This window comes from Apodemus sylvaticus, chromosome 3 (assembly GCF_947179515.1).
Source record: "Apodemus sylvaticus chromosome 3, mApoSyl1.1, whole genome shotgun sequence".
NCBI classification, from domain to species: domain Eukaryota; kingdom Metazoa; phylum Chordata; class Mammalia; order Rodentia; family Muridae; genus Apodemus; species Apodemus sylvaticus.
In genome coordinates, this window is record NC_067474.1 from 61,601,550 (window position 1) to 61,626,380 (window position 24,831).

Consider the following 24,831-nt stretch of genomic DNA (forward strand, 5'->3'; position numbering starts at 1 on the left):
ATCCCTGCCACACCATAGTGAAATTGTCCTCACAGGCATAAACCAACAGAAGTACTACTTTTCCTTCAGGTTTTATATCATATCCTCAGAGAAGGCTTCCCTAGCCCATCAGAGTAAGCTATACTTATTAATATAATACATCACAATATTTAATACTGCCCCTTCAAAGAAGTTATCACAGCATACAAATGTATGTTACTTCAACTTCAGTTTGTTGGTGTATCTCTAGGACCTGTCACATGTCATTACAGAGAATATGCATCTGTGCTCTTGTTAAATAAATACTACTAGCTAACTCAAAGGCTGGTGGCGACCACAGCTGAGGCAATATATGTAAGAACAAGCCGAAATCCACATGAGCACTCAATGAGCAGGCTCACCAGTTGATTTAACTAGAGGCTTTTCACAGGAGCCTCTCCAGTACACACCACCATGACTCTAGATGAGATGTCCTAGTGAAGCAGTTGAGTCAGAACAAGACAGACAGGGTGAAGCCGTGACAGGTCAGAGCAGACTCCCAGAATACCTAACGGAGACTAATAGAATGAGATGTGCAGAGTCAGGATGACAACTTGATTCTCAAAGCACCTTGCTAGGAAAAGGATCCTCTGACTCCACAAAAAGAATCCCAAAGCAGCGAGTACACAAACTTGTCTGTACAGAATGATAAGGAAATACTGACCACAGGAAGGAAAACTGACTTTATTTGAATAGAGCACAATAATTTTTACTAGAAAGCCATGCAAATTCTATATAAAACCTGCTAGAATTAAATTCCATCTACAAAGCAATACAATTTCAATCCCTACATATTAACAAAAGATGCAAAAATTTTAAGTGTAAAAGCCAAAGCCATTTATAACAGTATCAAAAACTAAGACATAGTTAAAAATACATCTCACACCAGGCAGTGGTGGTACCCACCTTTAATGCCAGTACTCAGGAGGCAGAGGCAGGCAGATCTCTGTGAGTTTGAGGTTAGCCTGGTCTACAAAGCAAGTTCTAGGACAGCCAGGGCAACACGGAGAAACCCTGCCTTGAAAAATGAAAACAAAAACAAATCTTGAAAATGCTGTGCAAAGCCTGGTGTGGGAGGAACCTAGACAAACCCAAACTGAAAAATATTCTACAAATTATATAACCAATACTTCTTGGAATTGCCTAGATTCTGAAAAATAAAGGTTTTTTAAAAAATGGTCAGAAAGAGCCAATATCTAATGAATCACTACCGTAGCTGGACATCAGTGGAGAGCTGTGGCATCTGTCAGAGTACCGAGGACGTTGACAGTGTAGTAACAGAGGATGGCGGGGGTAGAGCCAGGTGAGTAAGGAAACATACACATACATGCACACATGCACACATGCAATCAATCGAAAAGTAAAATAGTCTAATGCAGGTTGTAAGAGTATCAAAGCAATATATGTAGAGTGGAAAATGAGAAAAAAATTGCTGAAACTGAATGTATTTAAATATATTGAAAGATTAAGAATATTTGTGGATCAAAGACTTAAGATTACTAAAATAATAACTCTTCCCAAACTGGTCTCAAGGAAGTTAACTCTAAATAGAAACCCAGGATCTCTTTTTGTTGTCAGAAACCAACAAGTTGACTCTAGGACTCATGGAAATCCAATCCCACTCAAACAGTCAAAACCACTGTGAAAGAACAAGCACAACTGGAAGATCTACACCGCCTGGTGTCCAGACCTTCCATAAGCTATAACAACCCACAGCATGCAAGATAAATAGAGACTAGATCAACAGTACAAAAGGACCAGACAGAGAGTCATAGGACAGGGGCAGTCCACGTCAACAAAGACGCTAAGGCAGTTAGTGAAAAAAGAGGCAAGAGGTTTTTTGCCAACAAGTAAATTCAGGACATGCCCTTCCAAAGCCACTTAAACTAGATGTTGTGCCACAGGTCTACGATCCCAGCACTTTGGAGATTTAAATAGGATGATTACTAATTCAAGGCTGGGCTATACATGTACAAAAATATACAAATGCAATGTGCTGAGTCTGTTGAAAGTTTCTTGTATGTGTTTGATTTTGGGGGTTGACCACCTGATGCTGGGCTACAAATTAAGTCCCAGGGACCCTCTCAAACAAACAAACCAAAGGGCAATGGTTACAACTACAACATAGCTCTTACATCTAAAGCCCAGGTAACACTGCAGAAGAGGAAACAGAAAAGTAGTAAAAGCCAAAGAACTAGGAAATCTGCTGTGAGATGGTCTCCTAGAAACAACAAGGAAGCTACATCCGATAGCTAGAGCAATATGGCTGCCTAAACAAGACCTAAACAATGAAAACATCAATAGACATACTATCACAGAAAGGGGATACTCATGGGACCCCATTCCTTAGACAAAGAGCTACAGGCAATTAATGACACTTCAAAGAAGGAAAACTAATCTTCCTCAGAGCTGAGTTCCGTAACTAGTTGTCCAGCATCAGATGGTCAACCCTAAGCCCTCAACACACTCAGCAATTGCACATATATTTTTGCACATATGTAAGTAACAATAATTAAAGAAAAGGAGGCCATGAATGGCATGCGGGGGAATTAGAGGGACAGAGGGGTAGAGGGAGAAGGGGGAAATAAGCTAAGTATATTTTACCTTTAAAACTGTGTAAAGGGAAAGGGTCAAGATAAAGGTGTTGTAAGCAAGCCTGGTGCCTTGAATCTAATCCCCAGGACTTACTGGTGGATGGAGAGAACTGATCGTGCCAAGTTGTCCTCTGACCTCCACATGTATGTTGTGGCATGTACAACACATGAAAAGAAAACAAGTGTAACAAAGACTGGAAACAACAGCAAATGGCAATCCTGAGCAAAGCCGAAGCATCCCATTTCCACGTTTCCAGTGTTACCACAGAGCTACAGTAAAACTGTCCCAGATCACGGTACAGAAGAGAGAGCCTGGAAAGAAACAACCACACACTGTCGCTGACTGTGGCTCCATAAGCAAATCAGCACCATCTAAGCGGAGCAGGAGGGTATTGCTTCAACAAATGGTTCCAGACAGCCTGGGTGTCTTACATGCTCAAAAATAAAGCTAGACTTTTACCTTATTCCACACACAAAAATTACGTCAAAAAGTACCAAATTCCTAAACGTGGGGCCTAAGATTGGAAAGCTATTAAAGTATAGGAGAACTTACTGACATTGGATTTGCTATGAATCCTTAGCTATGATACCTAAAACATGGGCAAAAAAATTATGTAAAAACTGATAAATTAGACTACAACAAGATTGAGGGAACAAAACTATGCATGAAGACATGACCAACAAACTAAAAAGACAATCTGCAAGATGACAAAAATACCTGAAAATCATGTATGTGATCCAGAATATATAAAGAGCTTTGGCTATTCAATAACAAAAAGAAAATAAAAATTAATGTAATAAATGAGTAAAGGATGTAAATGATTATTTCTTTAAATACCAACAAGCATATATAAAGATATTCAACATCAGTAAGCTTTAGGAAATGCAAACCAACCATATCACCTCACACCCATTACATAATAGGTACTCTCAAAAAATTAGTATATATATCATAACAGTACACATACTGTTAGGAAAAATGTAAGAAAACTGAAACACTTATGCAATACTAACAGAAATGTAAGATGATGGAATAACAAGATGTGCTATATAATAGTTTCACATTCATAGTCAGCTGTAGCCAAAAATACTATATAAAAATTCAAGAAATAAATTAAACTATGAAACTGGACACCATTCTGAATGGCATGGTAAAATGTCATGTCTTAGTTCCTCCTACTGGTGCACTAGTCTTCCTTTATCTTGCATATCCACACTGCATATACTTACTGCCTACCCATTAGTCGCTCAGTAGTTGTCTTGGCTATCTGATCAATTACAGTAAATCCTTTTTTACTTAGTAAGGACTACATGCTAAGCAGTGATTTTGGCTACTTGAATAAATCCAAACCAAAAAAATGTATTTCCTTTACGTTTTAATACAGTACAATATTTTGCGAACTAGATTCATTAACTTTCATTATTATATATGTTATACACTTCTAATAAACACTGGAATATTCCACTTTAAAAGAAAAATTGTAACAAGTACCTTGACAAGGAACTAGTCTTGACTGTAGGGCATGTGGAACTATGCTACCCAGGCATAAGAACTGGTAAGTCTGAGTGAGCTCAGATTCTAGGAGTCTCAGATTTGAGAACAGCATAAGCTTATTCCTACCTGTGTCTGTACCTGCCCTGGAACATGTAACCATGACACCCTACTGAGTATTCCTGGGCACTCAGTCACACTGCATAAATACCTACAATGTTTCTCCATGCTAATGAGGTATTTTGGTACCCTAAGCCTTCAGCCAATGACCTTCCCTTCCTGGGTATTCCTTCCCCCAAGGTGTATGCGATTCCTAGATCAGTTTGAATAACGTGTATGCGGCTGACTTCCTCCACCAAATAAAGCAATATGAACAAGGAGTATCTCAGAGAGCTGCTTTATTAAAGATCTCCACAGGGAAGATCTTTATCATGCTAAGCAAAATCAACAACAAAGATACTGTCCAATTCCACATAAGCAGAATATCTAGAATGCTCATGCTCTAGAAGTAGAAAGCAGAATGGCAGTTGGCAAGGGTTGAGGGTTAGAAGTGAGATGTTGCTGTTTCAGACCTACAGCGTTTCACAAGATAAGAGGATCCTGAGACTGGGTAAAAAACAAGGCAAACACATGTAACACTACTGGAGCTATAAAGAAGCACAGTCTGGGGGCCAACTGTATGTTACAGGTATTCTGTACAATTAAAAAAGAGGCACCAAGCAGAACGGGAGAAAATATTACATTTAAAACAGGATTAAGACTCATATAAACCCCCACACACGGTAGGAAAATAATCCAACAAAAATGTGTACAATTTTAATAGATACTTTATCAAAAATATACAACTGTCATGTGAATGCATTAAAACATTCTCAAGCTCAATACTATCACCTAGAACCAGGCACAGTGGTTCATGCCTTTAATCCCAGAACTCCAAAGTCAGAGGTGGGTGATATCTATGTGTTTGAGGCCAGCCAGGGCTACACGGTGAGACCCTGTCTCAAAAACAAAAACCCTTAAAATAATAACAGTGTACAACATGGTATAATCTCAAAATAATGAAGCTGAGCAAAAAGAGAAGAAAAGCATACATGCTATGTGACTCTATTTACATAAAACTTTAGAAAATGACCAAAAAAGGGATCGGCTAAAGGTGCGAGCAGCTGGGGTGCAAAGTCCATAAAAGGAACAATGAGAATTTGACAAGATGGCGAGAATCTTAGCTGTGGAGGTAAACCATGGAGTAAGCCATCTATCCAAGCCCACACTGTTCCATTTTAAACTCAGGGTTCACGTGCCAATTGCATCACGCTGCCCCAGCTCAGAACTCCCTCAATACAAGCTAGGAAGAGTAGAGCACATCTTACAAAATTAAAGAAAACACAAAAAGGTGAAAACACCACAAAACGTAAGTAAATTGCCAATAAGTTCTACCTTTTAAAAGAAAAGTTATCCAAACAAGAAACCTAAGGACTTAACACTGCAGATATAACTTTCATGAGTAGATAATAATGGCTTAAAAACAACATCTGAACTATGGCTATACGGGTAAAGTTCCTCAATAACAAGAAACTTATAATAATGTGATTTATTTTAAAAGTTATCTTTAAAATATAGCATAAATGATGTACATAGTCAGTCCAATCATAGAAATAACTAATCCTTGGCCTATGATTGTGAGTTTGCAAGCACAATGATTCAAAATCACTGCTGTAGGGACTCAAGAGACTCATTTGCACTGTAATGTCTAATTAAGTATGAAAAGAATACGAAGATCTGAACTCTGAGCCCACAGCAAGCATGGCTGCTGTCAGTGAGAGGGCAGGAGGAAAGCCGTGCGGAGCCATCACCTGTGCTTCCAACTACATTTTATTGCCCTCTTCATTTAATCCAGCAGTGAATCCTAGCAGACAGAAATGCGGCATATGGCTTCTGACAGTTGGAAATGAGATGCTGTTAGAAAAGGCTTTTGTATACAGCATTGAGCAGTGCCAGCAAATCCTCAAAGTGCTCTCTGAAAGGGACAGAGAAGAAAGCTGCTCTGTGGAGGCATTTGGTCAGATCAGGATTGTAATTCCGACAATGTATACTAAGCTGTGCACCACTGGTTAAGTCACTTTATTTCTGTTTTTTTTTTTTTTGGGGGGGGGGGTCTGGAAAAATGGAGTCAGTAAGACAGACAGACAGACAGACAGACTGACTGACCGACCACATGTTCAAGAGCAGAATAACAGCAATCAGTAGATCAAGTATAAAAGACAGGAAATTTGCAGAATAGGAGATGACTTTTTATATAGTAACTTTCGAAGAACTCAATACAACCAAGCTTTTAATGAGTTGTTTGTTTTCTAGAAACTGTCAAATGTATGACATATAAAGATTAGTAAGTTGTTAAGTCTCTACAACTGAGAGCACAAGAAAGAGAAAGTGCTGACTTGAACTCATAGTGCAGCTGATGCTAGGATGAGCTAAGACTCCATTCAACAGGAGGTCTGCCTAGGGCAGCTCATTTGGTGCTCTGAGAAGGGAAGGCTAGGTATGGAGCACCTGGGAGGAGCATGGACTGCTAGCTCATTAGTTCAACTTAGAAAATACCACTATATTAAAAAGCAGAGAGTTTACACAGTGCATTCCAAACAGACAAGCAAAACTCAAGAAAATAGATTTTTAGAGAGACTAACCAACGTTTTTTTAAAATAATTTAATAGTAATTGCAGCCAATTACACTTCAAATACATAGCCACACTCCACAGAATCTTTAAAATAACAAATAAAAACACAAAAACCTGGCACTGTCTTATTTTAAACGTGCACCATTTTTTAGTCTTATTTAAATTGAATATTATGTTTTTGCATGCTTCTCAGAGTAACAAAAATCACCATTTGTCTTCCAAAACTATAGTTCAATTATATTTATTGATATTAGCATTTGCTTTGGTAGAAAATGTAGTTAGTTATAATTTGCTACCTATATATTTGAACTGCTGTATTTTAATTAAAACAAAACAAAATCCCACAAATGTTACATAGGCAACATGGAGTTAAAAAGACATAAAAGATGAGATATTAGAAATGTTTCCTAGGTCCCAATCCCTTTTAGATTTCATCTTCACTGAAACCAGGGCATTTGAAAAAAAGAAAAAAGTTTGTGCATGTGCAGAGGAGGGTTAGGACAGTTTCTTCCAGACTTCCTGCTCAGTTACTTACAGTGCTGATCACAATCAACTCTGGCAAACACTACTTGATTTTTATCTGGATATTCTTCCTTAATGACATCAGATGCTTCCTCAAAAATTGGATGCAACATCTGGCTGAAACGACACCTACACACAGACAAGCACACCAATTAGCAGGAAAACTGAGAAGGCACGGAATCTTACTTCAGTTATCACTCATTGATGTTTAGTATCCTTCAATAAACAACGTGTGAGACAATCACACCTTCAATTTAATCCTGTTTCTGAAGTCTGTCAGTGAATGAGAGGGAAACAACTTGAATTCTAAGAATGTACTCTTAACTCAATACTGTGTGAGTGAGGTATGTAAGGTATCAAGTTGGTCTGTTGCTCCGCCTTAGGAGTAACTGCCAGTGTCGTGGCACATGGCTATGAATCCCTGAGATCATGACACATGCCTGCAGTACACCTCTGATCTACACTGCTAAGATTTGAGTGCTTACATAAAAAAGAAATCAGTTTCTCTGGACAATGAGTACGTTTCCATGTTACTGGAACTCTGAGTTTGTTGCAAATGCTGGCTACTTCATTAGTTTATTATATTCTTAGTTTATTACAGACATGTGGCTACTTCATCAATCTCATACACAAGTTAATATACTAAATAAAACAGTTCTTATAAAAGAATACATGACATATAATTAGTATTTTCTCTTCAAAATATATCCACACATTAAAATAGGCCTTTGTATCTATAAACATATAAACCTACTATGTCCAGAAGCAAATATTAAAATTCCTAAAGACTTCCTGACCATGTTTCCCTCCCACACCTATTTAGAAGTCAGGCAAAATAGCTAAAATTACTCAAGGAAATTGTTACTTCTAATCCTAACTGCCCCTCATTAGGCCAACCACTTCAGAAAGACTTAGTGTGGGTGATTAAATAGACCTGAGAGGGAAAGAAAAGACACATACAACTGGCTGGGAAAAATGGACACTTCATGGGAAAAGGAAACTATGGTGAAACACGGTAATTGCCCTTATGTACCAAGACAGTTTCTTGAGGAAGCCCATAATCCATGTGTGATCTTACACATATTGGCAACAATCCAGTAAAGCATATATGCAAGGATGCAGAATTACACCTCCTCCCTATTTCTTCTTGTATCTCTCTCTAGCCTACTCACCTGACTTCCTAAGGAGATGTCCTAGAATATATCAAGGAGACACAATCTGTATCTTCAGACTCTTGTTTTCAAGTGGTTCTTTCCTCTTTACCATCTGGGATAGGTAGGAAGGGTCTGTGGACATCATGGACCGTGTCTTATTTGACTACATATTCTAATAAGCGTTCAATAGATGTCTGTTAAATGAGCAAGCTGATAAATTCAAAAGCTAGAGCAACTGGAACCCCAGGTCTGTGAGTACTTAAATTTTTCTGAAAATAGACTAGGTAGAGGGCAGAAGAAGGCACAGGTAAGGTTTGACTGTGGTTCTGAGAACTTTGGATGTGGCCTAGTAAAGAACCGATGGAAGGAGTCTGGCTCAGGAGCAAGGAAAGACTCCTATCAATGGACTGTCCAGTTGTGCTGTCCATTTAAGTTTTAAAGCAGATTCATACTTAAAATAGTAGAGTTTAACTACCAAAAATTTAAATGAGAAAATGAAATAACAGGTCAATTCTAATATCAGTGTACCTTCATGTGCATGTAAATGCTACATTTACACAGGTAACACAACAAAACCAACAGATCTATTAAGTCTTTCATGTTCTTCTGAACATAATTTCCAGACTAGGGCTTAAACAATCCTTAACAAAATCAACTAAAAATGTAAAAGTCTTATAGAGACACCTTGGTGTCATTTACAATTATGATTTCATGGGAAAGAAATAAGCTTTAGATTTAGACACACCTCACTTGAAATCCCAGATCCACCACTTATTAAGCAGAAGGTCTTCATGAACCTCAACTTTCTAAATCTAAAATAGGAACTGCAATACCTACCTGCAGGGCAATTCTAAGCCTTATAACAATATATGTGGAGCTTGCCACATTCCAGGCTTCACTAAACACCTACTGTAGTTCACTCCTCTGAGGCATTACAGTAGTTCTAGGCAGTTACATAAGAGCCACCTAAGAGAACAAAGTCTAGCCTTTGAAAGCAAACACAGCAAGCCTATCAGCAAATTACTCGAGTTTTCACCATTAAAAAAAGGAGCACTCATTCACCATTAACAGTGGAAGACATTCTTTAGGTGGTATGTTTTCTCAAGTAACTGCTACAGTCCACTTTTCCAATTCATACTTTGTAACAAAGTTTCAGCATGTACTCAGAGTTCCTCAGTCAACAAAATTGTATTCTAATTTGCCCTGTGCTGCAGTCTGATCAGGTCATCCTGGCAAAGTACTTTGCTACTCTAGATCTCAGCCTCCTTATCTGCAAAGTTTGGCCTAGATAATTTTCTACCAAATGTTATGACTAATATTAATTCTAATTTGCCTTAAACATTATAGCTCCATTATACATCTATAAACAGTATTTTTCTGTGTATCTTTAGCTTTTTATTAAAGTTCTTTAAACACTACCATCAAACATCTGTGCATTCAATCAGGAGTCACCCTTATGCGCTTATGAGGAATTTAAATGCATAAGGATGACATTTTAAAGTACAGTTATGATAACTATCTCCACAAAGCAAAGATGGTATTTGGGAATAGGGCCTCAGCTGGGTAAGCCTGGGCAATGCAAAATGGCTATGGGAAATACAGATGCTTCCTGACTTTAAAAAGGACTAAGTCCAAGGAATCTAATGTGAACTGAAAATATCTTAAGGGGCTGGAGAGATTGCTCAGCGGTTAAGAGCACTGACTGCTCTTCTGAAGGTCCTGAGTTCAAATACCAGAAACCACATGGTGGCTCACAACCATCTGTAATGAGATCTGACGCCCTCTTTTGGTGTGTCTGAAGACAGCAACATTGTACTTACATATAATAAATAAATAAATAAATAAATAAATAAATAAATAAATATCTTTTTAAAAAAAGAAAGGAAAAGAAAATATCTTACGGAATAAATGCATTAACTATACCTATCCTTCACACAGCACAGCTCAGAAACAACACAGTGCAAAGTATTTGTTTTTCACATTCATGACCCCCTGTCTGCCTGGCAGCTAGACCTTGTCATCACAGTCTGCCACAGGCGGAATACACACTGCATTTCACCAGCCAAGGCAGAGTCACAATTTAAAGTTCAGTTTCTATTGAATGGATACAATTTCTACACAATAGTAAAATTAAAAACTCATATGCTGTATTATTGCAAACTGGACATATATAAGGTTTCCTAATCTGACTTAAGAAGAGGGTAGGAACACCAATATATAAAGATGACTGGAAAAAAAGTGGCTCTTAACCTAGGATTTGAAAGGTGGCTAACAAGAGGAGAAGGGAGAAAGAACAAGAGGTGATCCCCCAGGTTGGGAAGACAGCAGTAGAACAGTGTGAGAGCACACATTTTCACAGAGACTGAGAAAAACTTGGAGTGGCAAGCAGAATATGAAAGCAGAATAAGAAAGAAGTGCAACATGAGGGGCCTTCTAGGTCAAGGCAAGGGGCTTACACTTTAACCCCAAAATTAAGAAGATTTAAGGTACAGCATGAACGCAATTAATCTGCACTATAGGGAAGAAATCTGCCTTATATTGCAGAGAATATTGTAAAACTACATAATATGAAAATATATAAATCCATAATATATTAACTCTGCCCTTTACTGCAGAGACTATTGTGGAAATATGTAAGACTAGAGGCACAGAAAACCAGTGGAGGAGACTATCACAGGAAACTATAGCGCCATGGCCCAAACAGAGAGGTGGCAGCTGCCAGATAATAAACCTTTTAGGGAGTGGATGAAAACAATGATGCCTACGTTTCAATTACTCTTCAGTTAATTCTCCCTTCTTCCTGTCTCCATCACACATTCCTTAGCAGACTTCAACCTTATGTTCTAGATTCTGGGAATACTAATAAGACACTGTTTATGCCCTCAAAGTCAGTTTGGTAGGGTACCACAGATTACAAAACAACACCTAAGTTGAACATTTCTAATTTGAAAGTCTGAAATTGCAAAGGATAAATGGTTTCAGATAGTGGAATAGTTTAGGCTATGGATTTTTTAATTAAAGACACTCAAGTGCTAAAAGTCTATGTACAAAAAAAAAAAAAAAAAAAAAAAAATTCTGAGCCAAAGCATTTCAGATAAGGGACAATCAACCTTAAGTAAAAAGAAGTAAAAGGTACCAGGTATCACAAAAAGACAAAAGACAAGATCTGGTGCAGAGCAAGAACTACAGGCCTGCTGGAAAGAGTATGCAAGTGGAAAATACCAACATTATTCTTACAAACGTGTCACACCTACATCCTGACTTCTAACCTGTGCCCTATTCTCATGTACAGAGAAAATAGGAAAGGAAAGAAGAAAAGAGAGATGGAGAGGAAAACCAACCCCAAAACTAAAACAAGATTACTTACCAGTCAGCATAAAAATTTACTAAAGCAACATCAGCATTATCTGAAATTAAAAAGCAAAACCAGTTATTTGTGTCTATATTGACATTTAAAAATACAAGTTTTATGATACTTTCCATTTATAAACAGCCAATTAAAGCTTCACGATAATAGTTACCACTCATCCATAAGGATAAGGTTGGCTTATATATAACTTAACACTTTCTCTACACCCTCCATTGACAGGTATACTTTCACTAGGTCTCAAATGAGTATAAGGCAAAAAAGAAATCAAGTCTTGGTCAGGAATGTAACATAAGCAATCCATTCTCACAAAGGAGGATGGTCTGGTACTTATTTAATAATCCAATTTTAAATATTTCATACACATAGTAACTGGGAACCAGTTCTGCGAGGTGAATTCTGAACAGTTACCTATGTCTCCTTCTGAGAAATCCACCTTGTTGCATTATAAAATCCACTTTTCCTGGTTCCTACTCACTTAATACTCCGTCACACAAAACCTTACCATTGTTTGAATCTTAGAATATGAGGACTCAAGAAAGACAGTATTTCTTCTTTTGATTGAGCCCAACTCATAAAAACTTAAATGGCCAACCAGTGACTGGCCGAAACTGAAACCCATTCCACGGCAAGAAATCACTCCTCCCTGACACTATTAATGATATTCTGTTATGATTGCAGACAAGAACCAAGCATAACTGTCCTCTGAGAGGCTCCACCTAGCAGCCAATGGAAAGAGATGCTGAGACTCACACCCAAACGGCAGACAGAGCTCAGAGAGTCGTATGGAAGAGTTGGGAGAAAACTTGAGGGACCTGAAGAGGACAGGGACTCCTAGAGACTAAATCACCAACCAAAGAGTGAGCACAGGCTGGGCCTGCGCCCCTGCACATACGGAGCGATGAGCAGCTTGGTCTTCATGCAGGTCCCCCACAAGTGGAGAGGGGCTGCCCCTGAGCCTGCTGCCTGCCTGTGGATCCCACACCCTTAAAAGGACAACTTTGTCTGGGATCGGTGGCAGAGGATGTGCCTAGTCCTATAGTGACTTGATGTGTGCATATATGTGTGTGTGGTGGGGGGTGGGGAGGGTTGGAGAGGTTTGACACCCAGAGGGGGGCTTCTCCTTCTAAGGGGACTTGCATGAGAGCAGGAGAGGAAGGGCTGTATGGGCTGTAAAATGGTAAATTTAATAATAATAATAATAATAATAAAAATAATAACAATAAACAACTCTTCTAGAACTCATGAAAACAATACACAAAAGGTATTTCAGAAGCTGGAAGGTGACAGGGATGAGAACAGTGCACACTTCCAACTCCTTCCCGTTACCCCTCACATCTTTGGTTCACTTGCAAGTTCACTCAAGCTGTGATTCACAAACTGGTTTCTGGACCAGAAGTTCCACCATCACACAGGAACTTACAGAAATGCAAATCAGGTGCAGCTCAGCAGCTTCTGCCAGGAACCGATTAGCAAGCTCTCTGTCTTTCTGATGGCTGGAGTACAGATACTGCTCTAGAGAGCTCATGAGGTGGCAATGGATTCCTCTGACATTTAAAGCTCCACAGACATAAACCAATGTAAGTTCTTTTATTCCCTCTTCACCTCAGATACTTCTGGGTTTGGTCAAATGCAAACCAGTGACATGGCATTTTTGGTCATATGCAAACCAATGGCATGGCATTTTTGGTTTTAGTTTTTTTTTTTTTTTTTTTTTTTTTAAAGAAGAGAATTTATGGACATTGCGCACATTTTAAAATCTCCTATATTGTAATCACCCACCATATCAATCATGCCTTGACCTTTTCTTTAGTATCTGTAAAAATCAGAATATCCCCCAAGTTAATTCTATCTATAATCACAGTATCAAAAAATAATTCAGTCAGTACAACAATTACTGAACTTAAATGGATGCTATTAAAAACATTGGAGTATTAATAAGTTATTTAATTAAAATGAAGGAAACTCTAGGCTCTTCTCTATGGCTCTTGATACTCAGTGTGTAGAGTGACAACTACAGGCTTTACTAGATACCTCATGAATGGTCAGAAATGCTATCTACACCAAGACAAACAAACAAACAAGTTAAACGTCTTACAGGTTTAAGAAATTTCACTAATAATCAAAACCTAAAGTACTTTTATACACTCAGTGAAATGAGCCAGAATGCCAGCTTGTTATCTACTATAGATAACTAAAATTTTATTTGTAATTATTTATAGAGCAGAAAACATACTTTAAAAAAAAATCAAGATACTTACTTAAAATTTCATCTATATTCTCTGAATCAAGACTTGCTATTTCAGCTGTTATGGGTGCAAAAATCGAAGTTACCTGAAAATTTAAAAATGTAAAATTAACAATTCCATAAAAAACAAAGCAGCCTAAAACATAATAAAGTTGATTCTACTTGTTTTTAGAAAAATCATCTATCAAATCATTATTAGCTATCCTAACCTTCATTAGGCCAATAAAAGAGAAATATTAACTTCTCCCGCCTAAAAAATTGGTCAGAGAATTCTTGCACTTCCAATAACTAGAAAAATTATGAATATTTTCAGCCATTCTGAAAGCACTAACATAAAACTAAGCTCAGTGACTCTAACCAGCAGGCATCTCAGACAGAGCAGGGAGACCTTGCCCATACAGCCCTGTGCTGCAGTCATTGTCTGTGATAATGATATGTTATGAGTCCGCTGCCCCAAGAAAAAGAGTGCTCTCTGCAATGCAGAGAAAAGATCAAGTTTTAAACCAAAGTAGCAAAGTTTTACTCATTTTAGTAAGTAATATTTATTCTTAAGTTCCACCTTTAATTTGTAACTGCCAGTTATTCCTTCAGATGCTACTACATGAACACTTACTTCTTATAACACGGTATTAGTAACTCACCAATAACTCAGTTTTAGATAGATAGACAGAGAGGCAGGCAGACATGTTGATGATAGCATGGAATACCTATTTAAAAACACTAGGACATATGCAACAGATGAAACTGGCATTCAGCTGGTTTGTTATAAGAACACAAAGCAAGAAAACTGCCTTGCATTAACATTTCTATTAATGTGCAGAGTAAAAAGTTTATTTGAATTTTTACCAAGCTCCACAAGACTGAAAGATTATTTCTCTTTCTACCAACCCTGGGCTAAATAGTCTCATGGGCACACAGGTGGGAGGGAACAATTTTAAATAGCAGATCTTAATAGTCATAGAGAACACAGTGTCTAATGGTGAAATATCACAAGTGTAACAGACAACATTTATAAGTAAAGACACAAACTCAAAAGAACTGTACAAGTTATTCCCTCAGTTCACTATATCACTTTTTGTTGTTAATGAAACAATGGAGAATAGTTTTAGCTGTCCTGGGTTTTTTGTTATTCCAGATGAATTTGAGAATTGCTCTTTCTAACTCTGTGAAGAATTGAGTTGGGATTTTGATGGGTATTGCATTGAATCTGTATATTGCTTTTGGCAAAATGGCCATTTTAACTATATTGATCCTGCCGATCCATGAGCATGGGAGGTTTTCCCATTTTTTGAGGTCTTCTTCCATTTCGTTCTTCAGAGTCTTGAAGTTCTTGTCATACAGATCTTTCACATGTTTGGTAAGAGTCACCCCAAGGTACTTTATACTGTTTGTGGCTATTGTGAAGGGGGTCATTTCCCTAATTTCTTTCTCAGCCTGCTTATCCTTTGAGTATAGGAAGGCCACTGATTTGCTTGAGTTGATTTTATAACCTGCTACTTTGCTGAAGTTGTTTAAATTCTGGGGGAATGAGTATCCCAGACCTCAAGCAATACTACAGAGCAATAGTGTTAAAAACTACATGGTATTGGTACAGTGACAGGCAGGAGGATCAATGGAACAGGATTGAAGATCCAGAAATGAACCCACACACCTATGGCCACTTGATCCTTGACAAAGGGGCTGAAAACATCCAATGGAAAAAAGATAGCCTTTTCAACAAATGGTGCTGGTTCAACTGGAGGTCAGCATGCAGAAGAATGCGAATTGATCCATCCTTGTCTCCTTGTACTAAGCTCAAATCCAAATGGATCAAGGACCTCCACATAAAGCCAGACACTCTGAAGCTAATAGAAAAGAGACCGGGGAAGACCCTTGAGGACATCGGTATTGGGAGAAAGTTTCTGAACAGAACACCAATAGCATATGCTCTAAGATCAAGAATTGACAAATGGACCTCACAAAATTACAAAGTTTCTGTAAGGCAAAGGACACCATCAAGAGAACAAATCGGCAACCAACAAATTGGGAAAAGATCTTCACCAATCCTACATCAGATAGAGGGCTAATATCCAATATATATAAAGAACTCAAGAAGTTAGACTCCAGAAAACCAAACAACCCTATTAAAAAAATGGGGTACAGAGTTAAAGAATTCTCACCTGAAGAACTTCGAATGGCAGAGAAACACCTTAAAAAATGCTCAACTTCATTAGTCATTAGGGAAATGCAAATCAAAACAACCCTGAGATTTCACCTTACACCAGTCAGAATGGCTAAGATTAAAAATTCAGGAGACAGCAGGTGTTGACGAGGATGTGGAGAAAGAGGACCACTCCTCCACTGCTGGTGGGGTTGCAAATTGGTACAACCACTCTGGAAATCAGTCTGGCGGTTCCTCCGAAAAACTGGGCACCTCACTTCCAGAAGATCCTGCTATACCACTCCTGGGCATATACCCAGAGGATTCCCCACCATGTAATAAGGATACATGCTCTACTATGTTCATAGCAGCCCTATTTATAATTGCCAGATGCTGGAAAGAACCCAGGTACTCTCAACAGAAGAGTGGATGCAAAAAATGTGGTATATCTACACAATGGAGTACTATTCAGCCATTAGAAACAATGAATTCATGAAATTCTTAGGCAAATGGATGGAGCTAGAGAACATCATACTAAGTGAGGTAACCTAAATTATCATAATCCTAAATTGTGAGCATTACCCCCTCATATAACATGCTAAAATGAGAACAGAGTAAGAATGAACAGAGAAGCAAGGATGTGGCTGCTAAGTCATCACTAGCCTCACTATACACCAGCAACACTAGACTGCACAGGAGAATAGAATTAGCAGCTCAGAACTGCTATATGGTCTTTTTGTAAAAGTCATTCACAAATACTCCAGAACCAGTAATTAATAAATTAAAAAATCCAAGAAGTTTATAGTACTTGCAATTCCTAAAATGTATTTCATTGTTCTCCTGCCTATATGCTTTGCTTGTGCCATGAATAATCACTGTTGTAACAGCTAGGAACAGTATCTACGTCAAAGCTACCTTTGTACAAAGACTTTCTAAATGGTCCCAGAAAACAGTAATTTACTTCTCTCATGTGAACTAGAGGGCTTTCTACAGAACATCAACATATTATTCTTTCATAATAAAGAACACATCTTACTTCTATCCTTAAACTGGTTATTTAATTTTTCAACCAGATAGTATGTGAGAGTTGACCCATCTACTACCATATTCTATTTGTACACAAAAAAACACTTGAATAAGTACCAAATGGCTGCATAGATGAATGAGCCTATTTCTGTTATATTGAAAATTACAGTGAGTGTTGGAGACGAGAAATGGGATTAAAGAGGTAAAGGAGAATAACCTACAAATATTTTAGCAAGTTTGAGAAGAAAATGGTTAAAACTACTTATTTAACAGAGAGAACACTACAGGAAATTTGGAGACCTAAATCTGCTCTGCCGATCACAGAAGCTCCTCTGCATCTCAGTCCATCTGATCCCCCCAGAAACATCTTTCAGTTCCCTTCACACGCTTTGGCATGGTTTCCAGATGTTCTAGCACACAGACTACCCATAGAGTATGGTGACTCCAGTTAATAATAATATACCTGAAAACTGATAAGTAATTAGATTATAAGTATTCACATCACAAAAATATGATATGTAAGGTGATGAATATCAAGGTAATTAGCTTGATTTAATAATTTTATATATATATATATATATCAAAACATCGGAGTATAAACTATAAACATATCATATTTATACCTTAATGAAGCTGAAGGAGAATAAACAGAATCGTCAGTAAATTATTTCTATATCACACTGGTGATACAGAACCACTATATCACACTGGTCAGTAAAAAAAACTAACAGCTGCATTAGACATCTGAAAGGTAAGAGAAAATGGCATGATAGTTTTGGGGGTCCAGTGCTAATAAAATATTATTCAGAAGTAGTTATCAAATATCCTTTCTGTTGGTAAGAATTACATTTGTGGATGCGTTTTCTAGGCTTTAAGTGGTTCACTAGAATATCTTATAACCAGTGAGTTTAGAAAACAAGAAGCATTTCTGATGAATTTATTTGTTTAAAGCCCAACATGTGAGAACACTACTGTTCAGGGTGGCCCTTGCCCCTGAAGCATTGGTATTGCCCAAGACTCTGTGAGGTTCTAGCCCAGGTCTAATGAATACAAACCTTCATTTTAATACAACTTCCAGATGATTCCTATGCACACTAACATTTACAACATGCTGCTTTAGAAAGTATTTACTCTAGTGACAAGCATATAAACTCATTTAAAACTACAAAATTTATGGTCCTCAAATATGAACACAATCAAGTTTGTGATAATTCTACAGTGATATATAGATTGCTTGACTTTGAAATTTACATGTTATTTTTGTAAAAGAGCATTTTCCTTAAAACCTTTGAGAAGAATTCCTGCCTGAAATCACTGCGTAAGCAGCTCGGTGGCACTGCTGCTGTTAGTGGGCACCGTGTCCATCAAGCACTCTATAGTAACAGCTTAGAGTATTTTTCTTAGCTTTCAGTTGCTTGTCTTTTTGTATGAGATTCTCCTATAAGAAAAAATAAGTGATGTATCAAGCAATAGCTCTTTTCCATTTCTAATCCATTCTGACAGTCAGCCTATCACCTGAAGTCCCAAAGCAGCTTCTAGTCCCTGGAGGCCACTTGTCTGACTGCAATGTCAGCACACTCTTACTTTCAGTTTTGCATTAAGCTGGTGGACAACAAAAGCATAAAGGGTCTGCAGTTGGCTATAAGGCGCTAGATGCTGAAAGGGCCCTGGAGAGAAGGAGCTGAAGCTGATAGAAACTAAGGGCCTTGAAGCTGGACATCAATCAAGACACATCTCACACTGTTTGTATTCTCAAGAGCAATATAATGAACTAGAAGTTCAAAGAGGAAGGAAAACAGGACAAAGTGTCTAAGAAGACTGAGAAGCTATTTTTAACCCTTAACTTGCTCAGTGGTACCTTCTTAAAGTAGCAAAAAAACCTATTTGGCACCATCAGAAGCAATATGTATTTATAACAAGAATCGGAAGAATAAAGGCATTATTCATCAACTGAAAACACATGCAGATATTAGGAAAGATAGGCTCTTTAATCCCCTCTCCCCTTCCAATATGCCCAAATCAGAGATAAGTAAAATGACCTCTAATCTCAAACTAATATAGTAAAACAGACATGCTACAGTTTATACTTTTTGCTATTGTTTGATCATACATGGATTTCCAATAAAAACTGATTTTCTGTTATTTATCTTCAGTATATGTAAATATGGAATGAACTAAATTAACTGGAAACACAGTGCAGTTCTCTGAACTTCAGAGGGAATGTTCTTAGTATAAAATGATTTTCATGACTGGAAATAAGATCCTTAATGTGTGGAAAGGATTACTTTCTGAAAAATGACATTTGTTCTTCTAGAACCCAAACTCTGAGCAACTAACAAAGAGTAGGAATTTGTACAAAAGCCAAGATCACAGCTTCATTCTTTTCCTGTATACAACCCAGAACCTGGAGATAGAGCGATGGTGGTAGTGAGGAGACAATGTTCAATGTATGGTGGCTTCCCAATTACTTACTATACAGCACTGTTCTTTTGAGTTAATATTCTTGAAAAAGATTTGCACATATATGCCAAAAGAAAATTATGACTGTTCTATGAGTTATGCTATATTTTCTGCCCAACATGCTTGATGAAAAAAAAAAGTTCCCATAAAAGAATGTTTCAATTTGGATCCTAAATGTTCTCCAAAGGCTATGAAGGATTGCTTGGCAGCCTGTAGCTCCACTGGGAAGTAGGAGAACTTCACACAAAGGATGTGATGGGAAGAAGTTAGGTCAAGGAGACTCAGAGTATCGGCCCCTCCCATGTCTTTTGTTTCTCAGCTGCAAGTGAGCGCCTCAACAAAATACACTGCTACACCAAGGCCTGAAGGCCAGAGAGCCAACCAATTACAGACCAAAACATCTGGAACTAGAGCCAAAGAAATCTGTTAGACCCACTTCAATAAGACTTAAGTCAATTTAACATACAACAACTGAATGTTATTTCTGAACAATAAATTTTACCACTAAAAAAGTCAGACAAGCAGATATTATTCTTCCTCATAGGACACAATGATAATGGGAAACAGACTACCTGTGAAGTAGTTAACAGAAAGACAGGATTTGACTTTATCTAACTCCACTGGTATTCAGGAAATACTGGATATATAGAAACATGTAAAATTACACCATGATGGAACAAGCAAGCGCTAGTGCCAGAAAAATTAAATTTTATATGGAAAAAAAAAGGTGGGCTAACTTAATTTGGGCTCCCCATAGGAAATGGATGCTCAAACAGGGAATCAATATTTGAAAGATGAAGTAGGGCTGGAGAAGAGAAGGCTGCCAACAGTAGGTGGCACAGAATGTATCAATGATTTTGAATACTGATTTTTGGAAATACCATATTTTTACTTACCTTTAAAAAAATAAGACTTATACTAAATAGACCCTGTTTTCTCCTAAATTATGTTACAAACCCTTTAATCCTACTTGCCAGCTTTTGCTGTTGGCACATACATTTCTACACTGCAAAATGTGAAAGAAAGAAAGAAAGAAACAAACAAACAAACAAGCAAGCAAACAAACAAACAAACCTAAGTAAAGTTCAACACATGCCAAAGAATGCCTTTATTCACTATTAAACATATATTTTGGAGTGCATAGCCTTCAGTGAAGAACAGTTCTGGCTCCTTGTTTTCTATACTCGGTTCAAGATTGATTCTTGGACTTTCTAATTTCTTATTCCTAAGCAGAGTACTGTCTATTCTAGGACAATAATGTGTATTATCAAATCGTATGTCTCTATTATCACATGGACCTATAGTATTAATCCACTTCTTATAAAACCTGGGTTTTCATAACAAATCAATAAATAATACATTGTAAAACTGTGCCCTTAGCTTTCTAAGAAGTCCTTTTCTTTCTGCTCTACACTCTATCTTGTTAAATAAATGAGGGTCCCAGGTTTTTTTTTACTGCTAATATGTGCTTTAAAACACACACACACACACACATTCCTTTTATAGATATGTATGTTTTCAGAAAAGACAAATTACATTTTACTTTATGCTTTAACATAAACAGTTATACTAGATCAGTTAAACTTGTTATGATCACTGACATAGTAGGTATGTTTAGTTTTTTTCTTTAATTTTATTGTTTTAAAAATGACTTTCCAACGCAAACTGGGTTTTTGTTTTTAAAAGGTAGTTTGAAACACAGGAAGCTTTACTTCTCTGAGAATAGTGATCATGATAATGAGATATTCTATTCCTCCATACATGTCACTCTGCACATGCTTTCAATGTATTATTATCAAAATGATGCATTATATTAGTTCCACATAGTTTCGTGTCTAAGGATGTTTAGTGGAGGATGAAGTCCACAACTCGTCATATTATGGCCTCAATTAAACTTCTTTATTTTTCAATGATGTGCTACTTGAACGTCATGGCTAAGCTCTGCTACTCACTTCAGCCACAGAAACTAGTCCCAGAAACTAACCTACACAGTGCTCTCGCTTCTGGTGCTGACGGAAATCTCCCTAGGTAGGCAGTAACTCTCTTGAGAGACAGACCGTACACATACAGCAAGCTTTGACTGTCTCAATGCGTTCATGCCTATGGGTTTTCTTCCATGGTGGTTTTGAATATGCCTCACCCAAGGAGTAGCACTATTAGGAGGTGTGACCTTGTGGTTTGGTCTTGTTGGAGGAAGTGTGTCACTGTGGGGGTGGGCTTTGAGACACTCATCCTAGCTGCCTGGAAGTAAGTCTTCTAGTAGCCTTCAGATATAGAGCTCTCAGCTCTGCCTGCCTGGATGCTGCTATGTTCCTGCCTTGATGATTATGGACTGAACCTCTGAACCTGTAAGCCAGCCCCAATTAAATGCTGTCCTTTATAAGAGTTGCCTTGGTCATGGTGTTTGGTCACAACAATAAAACTCTTAAGACAGGCATGAACTTGAGTTAAGGGTGGGTAGATACATTTTTTGGTAAGCCGCCCATGACAGATTTATAATTAATATATGGAATAGAAAAGGTGAGTATATTCAGTTTTGTAAGTCGAAACAACAATGGAATGAATTTCTCTATAAGGTCTCTGACACAGCAACCAAAAGGCAGTGGAAGAGAAACTCCCAAAACTGCTATCCCTTAAAACTTGCAATTCTAAATAATTAATACTTTTACATATAGAGTCTGATGGAGACTGAAGAAATGTTAAGAGATGTGAAAGGAAGTTAAGCAGCAAGATAATTTATCACTGAGTAATCTTTGGAGCCCATGATTCTACTTCAGTGATACAGAGAGCAATAAATGACAAAATGCGTCTTTGTGACTTTTATATTGATCACTTGATCTGAGAAAGCTCCATTTAGAAACTGTTTTAGGTAGCCTACAAAGGCTACCTAAAAATGTTTCAGTATTTAAAAACAGAATATTCATTAAAACTACTGGAGTCACTTCATCCTGTAAATAGGAGAATAATGCTCATCTCCACCATAGAGATGTGCCTTTCTCTTCCTGAAAAATGAAAATTTATTGGTAGGTACAGCACTTTTAGTCTCTAAATGTGGCTATAAACTGATTTAGTACTTTTTACTTGCTAGTCTCTACAACACAACTAAGCATTTTTCTCCCATAGATTTGGAAGTGATCCCCAGCCCTGTCATCTTTTCATTTGAGTGCTAGTGCCCAAACAATATTCAGAAAGTGCCTTCTTTTCTAGACACAGTGTTACTGATGGCCTTTTCTACTTTAAGTAAATAAAGACTGATTTTAAAATCCCAGAGAATTGTAGAATGCCTAGAAATGGATAAAGTTACTGTAGTTAAATCAAATTAATATTTTAACACGCATTGTGATAGCTCTACTGTATACTAAGTACCACAATTGGTACAAAGGAAACAAATACTAAAATGGAATACAATTTAAACCACCCATCAAAGAAGAAAAGGGGAGCAAAAAAGAAAGGCATTCCCAGAGTGGTAGAGCTTTTATTATTATATAGAAGTCTTCCAGTTTTCAGGTGCGAGGTCATTATCACATGAAAAGACTGTAATGATTCAGGACTTCTCATTAAGTAGTAGTACACAAGTGTAACCAAATAAATACATAAATGGTCTATTTACAGGGATTCTAAACATGAACTAGTTTTCTAGAACTGCCACGACAAATTAACAAAACACAGAGACTCAAAACAAATTTATTATAATTCTAGAAGCCAGAATTCTTGCTTTAGAAACATTTAATATTAAAGCTCAAATCTGTATTTATGTGACAGACTTTTTACTGAGTGTATGTGAATTATACAAGCACATATACATACAAGTATATATAAGTACACATACACACTTCTTTTCTTTTTTTTCTTTTTTTTTCTTGGATATTTAATGTATTTACATTTCAAATGTTATCCCCTTTCCAGGTTTCCCCTCCCGGACCCCCTCTCCCCTCCTCCTTACCCCTGCTTCTATGAGGATGCTCCTCCTCCCAGCCACCCACTCCCACCTCACCCACTGCCCTGGCATTCCCCTACAGTGGGGAGCCTTCACAGGACCAAGTAGAAGCCAGAATTCTGAAATCAAGTATCTGGCAAGGCCACTGATCTCTGAAAGCTCTTCAAGATGAATCCTCGGTTTTGTCTGCCAGTGACTACTGAGATTCCTTAATTGACAGAGATCCATCAGCAGAACTGAACCTCCATCTTCTCATCATTCTTTTTTTCTGTCCGCTTTTCTCGTGAGAACATCAAGCCCTGGAGTTAGGACCATTCCTAAATCTAGGATTAATCCATCTCAAGAGCCTTAACTAAGGACATATATAAAGACTTTCTTTCCACTGGACATGACACTTCCGGAGGACCCTGCTATACCCCTCCTGGGCATATACCCAGAGGATTCCCCAGCATGCAATAAGGACACATGCTTCTCTATGTTCATAGCAGCCTTATTTATAATAGCCAGAAGCTGGAAAGAACCCAGATATCCCTTAATGGAGGAATGGATACAGAAAATGTGGTATATATACACAATGGAGTACTATTCAGCAATTAAAAACAATGAATTCATGAATTTTTTAGGCAAATGGATGGAACTGGAAAATATCATCCTAAGCGAGGTAACACAATCACAAAATAATACACATGGAATGCAATCATTGATAAGTGGGTATTAATTAGCCCTGAAGCTCTGAATACTGAAGATACAATTAGCATATCAAATGATTCCCATGAAGAAGGAAGAAGAGGGCCCTAATCCTGGAAAGGCTTGATCCAGCATTGTAGGGGAGTTCCAGGACAGAGAAAAGGGAGGGGGAAAGACAGGAGAATGGATGGAGTGAAGAGGACTTATGGGACATATGGGGAGGAGGGGAACTGGGAAAGGGGAAAGCTTTTGGATTGTAAACAAAGAATATAGAAAAAATATATATATATGACTTTCTTTCCAAAAACTTATCAAGCTCCAGTGAAGACAGGCTGAAGGCACTCTTTTCCAACTCACTGTAGTTTTTTGATCCACGTGATCTGAAATCTATATTTACATAGGTCCCCAGAAAGAAGCTACTTGTACTTATGAGTGCTCATCTCAAATTTTATCCCTTAAATTACAAAACAAGTGAATTTTCTATTTTTGTTAGAATTGTTTAAGAGCATAACCA

The 24,831-nt window shown here is 37.6% G+C and overlaps 1 protein-coding gene across 1 annotated transcript in view; it reads right to left on the reverse strand.

The window, feature by feature from the left end:
• Erp44 (endoplasmic reticulum protein 44) overlaps nucleotides 1-24,831 on the reverse strand; it is a 97,291-nt gene that overhangs the window by 42,712 nt on the left and 29,748 nt on the right. Inside the window, exons 2-4 of the mRNA XM_052176479.1 lie at nucleotides 14,081-14,153; nucleotides 11,820-11,859; nucleotides 7,312-7,427 (exon numbers count right to left, since the gene is read on the reverse strand). Of these exons, the coding sequence (XP_052032439.1) occupies nucleotides 7,312-7,427; nucleotides 11,820-11,859; nucleotides 14,081-14,153 (229 nt within the window). The remainder of the gene's footprint in view (nucleotides 1-7,311; nucleotides 7,428-11,819; nucleotides 11,860-14,080; nucleotides 14,154-24,831) is intronic.